The 11,563-nt window shown below is 32.8% G+C and overlaps 1 protein-coding gene across 4 annotated transcripts; it reads right to left on the minus strand.

Annotated features, from left to right (window-relative positions):
- Positions 1 to 3,405: 3,405 nt before the first annotated feature.
- Positions 3,406 to 6,262, minus strand: LOC127093972 (uncharacterized). Of its 4 annotated transcripts, none has more exons than XM_051032853.1 (8): positions 6,129 to 6,262; positions 5,116 to 5,463; positions 4,887 to 4,958; positions 4,683 to 4,750; positions 4,436 to 4,586; positions 4,253 to 4,333; positions 4,055 to 4,147; positions 3,406 to 3,963 (listed from the first exon to the last, which is right to left on the minus strand). In XM_051032853.1, exons 2-8 carry the CDS (start codon positions 5,368 to 5,370, stop codon positions 3,874 to 3,876), a joined length of 810 nt encoding a protein of 269 aa, XP_050888810.1. In that variant the 5' UTR covers positions 5,371 to 5,463; positions 6,129 to 6,262; the 3' UTR covers positions 3,406 to 3,873. The 4 variants fall into 4 exon arrangements, with proteins under 4 accessions (XP_050888810.1, XP_050888809.1, XP_050888811.1 ...); XM_051032852.1 differs by lacking the exon at positions 6,129 to 6,262 and adding an exon at positions 5,917 to 6,081; XM_051032854.1 differs by lacking the exon at positions 6,129 to 6,262 and adding an exon at positions 5,810 to 5,885.
- Between the last annotated feature and the right edge of the window lie 5,301 nt (positions 6,263 to 11,563).

Consider the following 11,563-nt stretch of genomic DNA (forward strand, 5'->3'; position numbering starts at 1 on the left):
ATTAGACCCCTACAATTAAAAGAACAAGATAACATCGACAAGTACCTCTAGTCGACCAAGATCTCTTTAGAAACATATACCTCTTCTCAAGATCCACAAGAATTTATAATTCAGACTCATCCTTATTAACCAAAGTACAACCTAATCGTTTGGTCAACCTAAGAATCTTAGTTGCCATTTTTTTCTCAAAAGCATCAGAAACCCCTACTAACGATGTACTCAGAGTCAAAAAAATAGGAGATAACATAGAAGAAGTGCCTTGAAGGAAAACATATAAATAAAAACCAAATGAATTCAAGCCTCCTTTTGGAAATGGCGTAGTGACATTATCCTGCATACAAAAATCAATAGAGGTACAAGGTTCATACATACCTGGTTCAAGAGGAAGAGAGGATAAAATATGATGGACCTGATCCGGAATAGGATAAGAGCTCAAGTCTGGCACTCGAACTTCACAAGAAGAAACCAAAGCCATTGTATCCAAATCCTAAGGGTCCACCAAATATTAGGAAGAAATTACCATAGGTAGAGCATCCACAGTGACACAGTCTGATACCTCGGAAACAAAAGAGGTGGTGATAATCCCCAAATTGAAGTAGGGACACCAAACTAATTCGAAGAGACAAAAAATGTGAGGAATAATGACATCCATCATAGGATTATCTTCTTAATAATTATATTTTTATCCTTCTGATCTTATGTAAGTGATATAATATTCAAATGTGAAAAATTCATGCATTTTTTTTGGTAATAAAATTTCTAATATTGAGTGACTAAAAAAGTATTAATTTACCACATAACGTTAAAAAATCGAGTACATTTGATTCAGATTATAACTCTCCAACAGAAATTAAAAATATATGTTGATAACATCGTTTAAATCGGGGTGAATGATCTAATAAATAATACATAAAATAATTTATTATTAAACATTAATGGTTCAAAATGTTTAATAAAATGAATAAACAAAAATAAATAAAATGAATGATTAAGATACATAATAAATTTAGAAGAAAAAAAACGAAATATAAATAAACATAATTTTTTTATAAAAAAATAAAAAAAATCAATGATTATGATTTATATTAAATACAAAAATTCAAAAGTAACTTAAAGATGAAAAACAATTATAATAAGTTGATGGAAGCAATCGAGAAAAATCACACAGAAGAGAAGCAGTAACACGAAAGAAAACGAATAATTTTTCAATAATAAAATAAACTCGTGATATTTTATTAATATAATAATTTTTTAAATATCAAAATTCATATTCCCTCCCCTCCCTTTCAAATCCCCCTAATTCGGAGAGACACAAAAAATGTATTTTGAAGGAATTTTGCTCCCCTCCCCTCCCCTCCTAAAATTTGAAGCAAATATATTTAATTAGAAATTTCTCCTATTCTCCCCTCTCCTCCCCACCATCTATCCCGAACCAAACACACCCTTAGTAAATTTTCCTAAGATTTCAAGGAAACTGGTAACTTCATTTTTTAATGATTTGCAGATTTCACATTTATATGATTTCAATGATTTCTAATATTAGGTATTTTTTCACTAAGAATTTTATTTCTATTTTCACGAAATTAAATATACTCTTTAAAATCAACGATGCTCATTTCTAATTTTTCACTATCTCTACTGAGCCTAACACTTAATTTAAATTTTTTCTTATAGGTTAGATTTGTCACCACCATGTCGTCGTCCTCTTTTGTAATTTTGAGGCACAGACGTTCCCTCTTCATCGTATTCCCTTCTTTTAGAGGATACTTTATGAGAATCTTCTGACAATATTTGGGATATTGTTGAAGACATCTTTGTATAAATTTTTTGAGGTTATATCCTCTTCATGTGATGATGAATCTCCAAACGTTCTTTTTGACCTTTCAAAGATTTTTCTTTATGGAACTTCTTCATCATTTTCTCTCTCCAAAATTCTACTGAATGAAGCTTCTTCATATCTTCTACTTTATGAAGCTTCTTCAAATCTCTAACTGGATGAAAATTCTTCAAATCTTCTACCGAAGATTGTGATAACAAGCATGCAACAAATACATATTTAAAATTAACAAACCCAATAGATCCATAACAAGAAGAAAACACAACACATTAATCAAGAGATCCACGAACTAAAACAACAAAGTCAATACACATAAAAACGAGAAAACTAGACCCTAGCTCTGACGAATCAAACCTCCTACCAGACTCACACTTATTGTCGCATCGGGTCTGACGCCAACATCCCATTACACCAACCTCACTTTGCGACGTCGTGCTAGCTTTGTCTCCAGTCTTCCATCGTGTCAGCTTTGTCGTTAATCTCATACCACACAAGCTTTGTGTCGAGTCCCATTGTACGTTGTCGCGCCAGCTCTGCAACTAGTCTCTCTCACAACTATGATGTCTTCGTCAATTTATGGTTTCTACAATCTCGATTTTTTTTCATCACATAAGATTTTAAGGCATACTTGAATAGTTAAATTCGAAAATAATCTCAAGAATAAAAAATAAAAGAAAAATGTACCCATCAGAAGAAAAGATTTACATAGTGGAAAAACTCAATTCAATTCAAAAGCAATATAACTATTGTCTACACTGATTTACATAGGGGAAGTTACGGTGGCAAGACATTGATCAAGTATGGCACGCATGATTAAAGAAAAGATTCAAAAAATTGCTACAAAATAACAAACGACGACGATGATTGTGTTTGTTTCACTAATATGCAATTTCAAAATAGAGATTATGTGAGAACCATTTTCTCAATATTTAGTTGGTATTGTACTAAGGGACGTTCAAATTAGACACTAAAGTTGAGTCTAGTAAAGTAATTAGTTTCGTCTCTTCTATGACATATGTTTATATTTAATTGATATTTTTAATTTATGTTGATGTATCGTTGTTATTGTTTATTTGATTTAATGAGGTGTCCATGTTTAATATGTTTGTGTTTTCAAATTCAGATTCTAGAGTCCAAACACTTTGAAAACATTACTTATTCATATGCAAATGAGTCTCATCTTTATCGTATGCAAATGAGTCTCATCTTTATTTTATTTTTTAAAATAATCCAGAAATATACTTCAGATCTATTATCACAATTTTCACACAAGAAGAAAATCAATAACAACAACCCACATTACAAATGTCTCTTACCATCATTGCCTCTTGACATTTGCTTTTTTTTTCTTTCTCACTCTTTATTGTAGATGAGAATTTGGTATCTTGTGTTCTATGTTCAGATTTCTCTAAACTCGAATGTCATCATTTTGGTATGAAGTATCAAGGTAGTTTAGGTGTTATGTTTGTCATGCCATCTAATTTGCCACATTTGTTGTCTTTTTCTAAACAATTTGAAATTATGATAATTAATAAACATCACTTTGATCTAATTCCTATGCTGCTGTAAAATCACAAAGGTAACTAAAATTTCATTGCAACATATACAATAAATCCGTCCATGCATGGTTAATATCTACCCGTGTAATTTTCTACCTATATAACTGCATTCGCCTAACGGTTGAAACCTTGCACGCATAAGAGTCATCAATTGTCCATCTTTTTTTAAGTTGACAATTTATGATCTTTATCATGTGCAAGATTGTAGATGTTAAGAATTTGAATGTGAAGAATTTGAACCCGGACACAGAAAACTAACTCAAACATAACAAGCTGCTGCCAATACTCGCCGAAGTATACCCTGCAATTCCTTTATGAGCTATGACACCGGCCTGTTGCAGAATAGAAGAATTTATCCTCACTCAGCAAAATCAAGGTTGTCAAGGAATTGTCTCCGCCAACTTCCAGCGTAAATCAGAAGAAAGATTGTAGCAGCAGCTTAGAACTGAAGCTTTCCATACTTCATTTACAGTGTTTCTACACTAAATGTATGATATGAGGTTGAGGCTGCAAACCTGCTTGCTCGATTTCATCATCCGATGAACTTACCAAGTCCCTAGGATGCTCCTAATTGTTACAAGGAAAAAAAACACGAGAATTTACCGATGTCAACCACATGAAAGAGAAAAAAAGGTTATAAACTATGATAGAAACTCACTCGATGTTGTCTCCGATGTCGCTGGATTAGTGCCACTGCTCTAACCATGAAGTATATAGGTACGACAATTCCAGCACTCCGAAATAATAACACCTACCAAAACTCCATTAGATTGAAAAAAAACTTGGTAAGTACGAGAATGATCAAAGTATTCACCGAAAGTCGGAAAAAATCGCCTACACGTTATGCAAAACGTACCATGAAAAGCGGGAAATAGAAGTCTTTACTTCCACTAATTAGGAGGGGAAGTGTATGTCTTAAAATCAGCAGAACCATGAACTGCACAGGAGAAGAAATGAAGATTGAGAAAAAACGTAACCAGAAAGTGTAAGGCACGTGTATACATAAGAAGGGACATAAGAAGGGAGCGAGAGGAATTACAATGATAGCAACCGAACGACAGCATATCAAACTTCCTGAAGAAGAGGCTGAATATGGATCATAGTTAGAATTGTTAAGGCTTTGATCAGAGGGAACCATGCTAACTAAATGAGTACTATTTAAGTCTCTTCGCGAAATTTCCCAATTTCCTCTGACATATACACCAATAGAACATATAAGAAAACGGAGTCAAAGAAACATGGTTCGCATTATGGGGAAAAACACGAGACTATTGCATAGAAGTTACCTGAAACTCATTGGAATACGTCCAAATTGAAACAATGGAGGAGGAGCTGTATAATCAGGTTTGAATGGCTGAGATTTACAATACAATGAAAAAAAAATCATCAATTATATCGAAATAGAGTGGAAAATATCACGAGTCGATTATCAATGGAACAAGTACATGGAAATGAGATGCGAATAAGGAACTTGAAACAGTTTAAGTTACCTGGTGGCATATTTCACAGGTGGTGTTGCCCTTCTCATTGCACCACCGTTGTATACATCTTCTGTGTGCATACTGCAAAATCAATCAGAGTTTAAGCCATCAAACTTTAGCACGCAAATTTCATCGTTATGCTTACGAACTACACGAATACGTATTTGCAAGCTTAATAACTTTCACATATCAAAAGATTCAAAACATTTGACTATGAACATGCTAGTAAAGAACAAACCTTCAAACTACCACAACAGGAGCAAGGTGTCTCCATATTCGAATCATCATCATCATCATGACATATCCTACATTCCACCATCTTCCCTGAACATTTAACATTATCCAGACCCATCTTCAACAAAGACAGATCAATTTCCGCGTCATTCACTGCGGAGGACGCAGCCTGCATAGCCCGCTTTCTGCTTTCAAGCGCAGCCTCTAACGTCGATTCCGTAAGCAATCGATCCACCAGTAAATCAAAGTGATCCCCCATCTTTACACACCTAAATACCACAACTCCCAAACAAGGGAATTCTATATTCAGTATACCTAATTCTCTAGGTCAAGTAAAGCTCCTTCAGAATTTCTGGAAATAAAAAACCATTAACAAGCAAAGAAACAAAATAACATGTCAGCAAACACATATAGAACAAACACCAAATTTTCTTTCTAGATTCTTATAAATTAGGGAATTTTATCTTCATGCAGAAATTAAATTCTAGTTCCAATTACAAAACAAAAAACTTTAAAACTCAAAAAACTAACCAAACTTAACAATCACAAACATCAAATTAAAGTGAATGAATGAAAGCAATATGGAATATTAATTCATGGTAATAAAAAAACATCAGCTTTAGAAAAAGGGTACACCCCAAATGCAGAAACATTCTACAAACACTAAAGACAGAGAGAGAAAATTGAAAAAAACGGACCCAGATGAGAAAAAGGGAACAAGAGAACAAAAAGCAAACACCTTTGTGTATGTGATGAAATAAAAAACGAAAAAAAGTGCTAAAAAATAGAAGGGTGCGAATCTTACAAGAAAGGGATTGAAATTTGTTGAAGAGAAAGATAGAGGGAATAATAAGAGAAGAAGAGGATTGGGAATGAAGCAAGAGATAGAGTGAATGAATGAGTAAGAAGAAGAGATGCGAAATTTGCTCGTGGTAAATGTGAGGTTTATAGAGTAATGATGCGGTGTGTGTTGTTATATATGAAAAATATATGGAGAGAGAGAGAATGTGACTGAACCTTAAGGGACCGAACCGCCATGAAAATGATGATGTGTTGTTCACCGTTATTCTCTCTCTTTTTTCATGCTTTTGTTTCGTCCTTTCTATAACTACCACGATCTTGGTGTGGTTCGCGCATTAACGTGACCCAACTGAAAATTTTACATGTGTTTCAAATTTTGATTTAATTAATAATTATTTAATAAAGAAGATTTAAGTTTTATTATTTAATTAATAGATATTAAGTTTTATAATATTAACCATTGAAATGAACATTATATCATGCCTCTTAAAATATCTATATTTTTTTAAAATTTTAAGAGTAAGTTTTTTTACTTAATCTAAATCATAATCTTTAAATTGAATTTAATTTAAAAGTTGTGATAACAAGCATGTTCGAGTGGGTTATATGTTTTGGGTCATGTTTTTATGAATTGAGTCTGAGTTTAATCTAATTTTTCCATAGTCGACATACATGGAAATGGAGCCGCAACTGTATTTGAATTGGGTGATGATAGCACAAAAAGGGTTTATATTGAGAATTCAATTTTGTTTGATTTAATTTTATTTAAAAGCACTCAGATTGTTTTTTTTATCAATTGATTCTTTATTTTGTCGACATGGGAAGATGACTTTGTATGGGGTCTAAAACTAATTGAATGTATTCTTTTTGTTGTTGGCTTTCTTCTTGATTCTCGAGGTGATTGATGATTTTCTAAATGTTATCTTAGAAGTTTTTTTATGCGATCATGATGTGTCATGAGAAAGTTGGTGTCTGACTTCTAACTCTGAAATTGATCATCAAATGACTATTCTCGACTTATGGAGTGAATATCATTCTTACTTACCCATGTATTCATGACAACTTCCTACTAGTTCAAAGGTCGTTATAATAGTTTTGATGTGAAATGAAGAGGGTCTGCATTTAACATTCATTGTCATGTGTACTCTTATATGAGAAAATTTTAGAATAATTAATCCAAAATGAAAAAGTAAGAGATATATTTGTTTGTGGGAAAATTTGGCTTAAAAATCTATTTGAAATTTCACGTGAATGTAATATATTTGGCATAAATGCAATACATTCCGGAAATGCAATGTGTTATTGGGAACAAAGTGTATTCCTACGTTTTTTCAGAAATGCACCATGTTCTCCCATACAACTATAAAAGGAACTTTCTAACCATTTTTAGTATCATTTGTTGTGAGAATGTTGAGTTGCACAAAAAATGTTGATATGTAAGACATAGAACAATGGCAAACAAAATAAACGACCTCAACCAAAAAATTAACTTGACAATTTGTGTAAGTCAAACCATAAAAAGGTGAAGAAAAAAATATGAGAACATACATAATTTTTTTACTCAAACTAATTAAATCAATCTACTTTAGGGAGGAGATATTGGGTATGACATCGACTATACTTCAATTGTTGTTACAAAATATTAGAAGATGAGCTACAAGAATATAGTCTTTCAAGTTCATAAGAACATATCATATTTTCTACCTAATTGTTTTCAATCTCTCATTCATTCAATATATGAACTACACAAACTTAACATGTTTAGAAGTTTTCTCGATCCTCTTAATGTCCCCGAAGGTCTTCAAATTCTTAGAATAATGAATCCAAAAAATATTTTTATTTGTCTTTCTAAGTTTCTTTCATTATAATTGCACTTCTCTCAAAATCATATACTCAAAAAAGGCTGGAAATGCCTTTTATGGGTGTCACGGTGAATGTATTGTGTTTCCCTAAAACATGTTGTATTTTTAAAAAATGCAGGAATGATTATGCTCCTCCGAGATGTGCTTCATTTCTACCAGACATAGTACAGTCACGTGAAACTTCCAAATTGAATTTTAAGCCAAATTTGTGCAATTCTCCACCTTGATTTTAAAACTGATGATGATGTAAATTTAACCATCGACCACCTTACTCCTCTCTCTAAATGTTGAATCACTCTTCAATGAACTTGACAAAGTCCAAGCAATGAATGAACTTTGATCTAGGCAATGATTTGGTGAACATATATGATAGGTTCTATTTTGAAGCCACCTTATGAACCACAATCTCCTTCAACTCAATAATATCTCTCTTATAAAGTGGAAAGGAATTTAAATAAACTTTATCTTCTCATGATACACTTGATTATTAGTCAAGTAAATAACATTTTTACTATAACAATATATCTTCACACATTCTTGAGTAATCCCTCACTCCACAATTATGTCTCTCAACCATATGGCTTCTTTGACCCTTTCAACAATGGAAATGTATTTTACATGTGTAGTAGATAATGCTACCATAGATTATTGATTTTCTTTTCATCTTATAGTCATTCTAAACAATGTAAACCCAAAACTATAAAGGGATTTCATAGTGTTAACATTTCCCACATAGTCATGCATTTACAACCCCCTCCCCCCAAGTGTATTCCTCTTGAACTACCTTTTGTATTTAAAACCACCCATTAATAAATAAATCAAATACCTAAGCAGTCACTTCAAATCTTCCTAATCAACTTGACCTAAGTTATCCATAAATTGATTTACTATGCTAATTGCATATGTTAAGTCTAGTCTACTACAAACTATATCATACATGATGATTCCAACCCCCACTTTCATATGGAGTAATATCCATCATCTTCTTTTCTTAATTGGTTTGAGAATATTTCATAACCTAGAGCTTTGTGTGATGACCCAAAATAATGTTGACAGTTTTAGCATCTTACATACTAGATCGCTTCACCACTTTCCTCAAGTAACCATATTAAGATAAGAATAATTCACTTTGTTTGAGATTTCTCATGATATTTATCTCTAGGATCCTCTTGGCTTCGCCAAGATATTTCATCTTAAATTCACCATTCAAAGTCTTCTTGAGCTTACTGATATCTACCTTGCTAGAGTTTGCCGTCAAGATATCCTCAACATACAAAAAAAGATAGATAATGACTTTCTCATTCCTTTTCAATGTGCATGAACAACTGTCAGAAGTACTTTTCACAAAACCATGTTGAAAATTTATCAAATTGATGATACCATTTCCTTGGGCTTTGTTTCAACCCATAAAAACATTTCTTCAACAAACATGACTCATATGTTGCCACGTAAGAAAGAATTTTTGATTTCCATCTGTTTCAACTCAAGATTATATTGAATTATAATTTCCATAAGTACCTTTATAGAACAATATTTTACCGAATTTGAAAAGATATAAGTGTAATTAATCCATTCCACATAGGTAAACACATTTGCTATAAGTTTTTCCTTAAACATCGGTTCTTCGATTCCTAGGATATATGCCTTCATATTGAAGATCCACTTGCATCCAACCACCATTTAGTTCTTAAATAGTATCACAAGCTCCAAAACATGGTTATTCATCTATTAATTCATTTTATCATTCACTACCTTCAACTATCTTTGACTATATTTGCTTTCAAATGATAACTTTAAAGTCTTTGGTTTTTAGTCATGCAACTCTTTAACTACATTCAAAGTATAACAACTAAGGTCAGCATAATCGTGCCTCTGAGGTGGTACAATCTCCCTCATAACTATCTATGATAAATTAATTGATAATTATGAGCCATTATGGATTATCCCTCAATACGACTGGAAACAGGAGCCTTAACTCCCAGCTCAAATTGAGTCTTCTCCACCATAGTTTTTGTTTCTTTCACTTCTAGATCTTTGCACTCCATCCCCATACGAATCTCATCAAAAGTGACATCCCTTCTTATGATAATTTTTTATTCTCTAAGACCCATCTTCTACATCTTGTAAGCATTCACGCCTTCAGAATAATCATGAATATACATTTCACGACCTTAACATCAAGCTTGTCTTGCTTAATATCTGCAAACTCCAAAACACCGAATTATTTCAAATTAGAGTAGTCTATTGGTTCCCCACTTAAAACTACCATATTTTTCTTGAATTCTATTCTTTTTTATGGGTATATTTTTCTTGACTAGTTTAATCAAAGCTCTTTCACTAATGTGCTCTAATTTCAAGCGACATAGCTTAGTTATGTCATGAAAGTCTTGACTAGCTAATTATGCATGACCAATAGCAGTGGAACCCTCTAAAATATACAACTCACACACTTTAGACCATTTAGCCATTATCAATGCACCAAGCGAAACTTTCAGTGCCTCATATTAATTGTAGTCCAATAGCCTAAATCATGGAACGTGCTTATGGACATTAAATTTCACTTAAGCTCAAGAACATATCTCACATTGCGTAGAATGAAATCACGATCATAAAACACTTGAATTCTAACCGTACATATCCCATGAACTTTGTAAGCCTTATTGTTAACGAGCTAAATGTCACCACCTTATTTTAATTCCAAAGCTTCAAAGTATTATTTCCTTTGGCACATAAGATAAAATCATCCCGAGTCCATAACCCAACTATTTTTTATATCCAAACTTGTAACCATTAGTGCTCCAACACTCTCATAACCATCCTCATCTAAGGCAACCACGGGTTGAACGAAATATCCCTTGCATCCCACCCCCCACCCTCCTCTCAGAACAGTCTTTATTAAAATGATTGGTTTTATGATAAGCAGGTACTTTAACTTAGATATATCAAAGTTATTTAACTTGGACTCTGACTTGTATATACTCCCATTTTGGTTTCCTCCACTCTCACTCCTTTCGCTTGAGACACTCAAGTCTTCACCATTATCGTCAAGCTTCAAATATTTCATCTCTGATAGCTTTTTGGACCTTACATCCCTCTAGACTTCTCCTTACCATAAAATAAATACATCCTTGAAATGCTCAAAGGATATGAATAATCATCTTAACAATAATATAATTATATTTTCATCATCAATCTTCCCCATAATAATTTGCTAGTTATCGCGCCGCGAAAAATACCCGAGCGTGAGGAATGCTCAAAATACAACAGAGTCGCCACCGAACTTTATTTATTCCAAAGGAAAGGGAAAATATTGATAAAACCCACGAAGAAAAGGGAAAAGGCATGGTCATTGCAATCAAGAGCAGATTTGGGAGTCGATTATGTAAGGGGAAGGTATTTGCACCCCTCACATCCGTTGTACTCAACGGGAACCGTTTTGATTATTTTGCGTAATGAGTATTAGCTAAAAGTTACCTGTTATTACTGATTTATTATTTGATTTTATAAATGTTTAATTGATGGGAAAAATAAATTTTTAATTAATGTGCTCGCCAAGATTTTTGAAATCTCGTGCCTACGTATTCTCATTGTGCAATTGGAAAATCAGAGTTTCGTAGTTCGTGGTAGAAAATAAGTGTATGTTGGTTGATTTTATTGAACAGTGTTAAGGACGCATTTTAGAATTTAAATGTTCCTTGTTTGCTCACGCATGAGAGGTTTAAGCGTTCGTTTGTTTTGCGATAGAACAAATATAACATGTTCATTTGTGAAAAGGTTTTCTATTGATGT

This window comes from Lathyrus oleraceus, chromosome 6 (assembly GCF_024323335.1).
Source record: "Lathyrus oleraceus cultivar Zhongwan6 chromosome 6, CAAS_Psat_ZW6_1.0, whole genome shotgun sequence".
NCBI classification, from domain to species: Eukaryota; Viridiplantae; Streptophyta; class Magnoliopsida; order Fabales; family Fabaceae; genus Lathyrus; species Lathyrus oleraceus.

What these genes read in the sequence shown, in the direction of transcription:
- LOC127093972 (XM_051032853.1), bottom strand. Translation starts at nt 5,370, where the DNA reads ATGGGGGATCACTTTGATTTACTGGTGGATCGATTGCTTACGGAATCG. An exon ending in CGTATTCCAATGAGTTTCAG is followed by an intron (nt 4,587 to 4,682) that starts GTAACTTCTATG and finishes TGTATATGTCAG; the next exon opens with AGGAAATTGGGAAATTTCGC. An exon ending in GTCGTTCGGTTGCTATCATT is followed by an intron (nt 4,334 to 4,435) that starts GTAATTCCTCTC and finishes TCTCCTGTGCAG; the next exon opens with TTCATGGTTCTGCTGATTTT.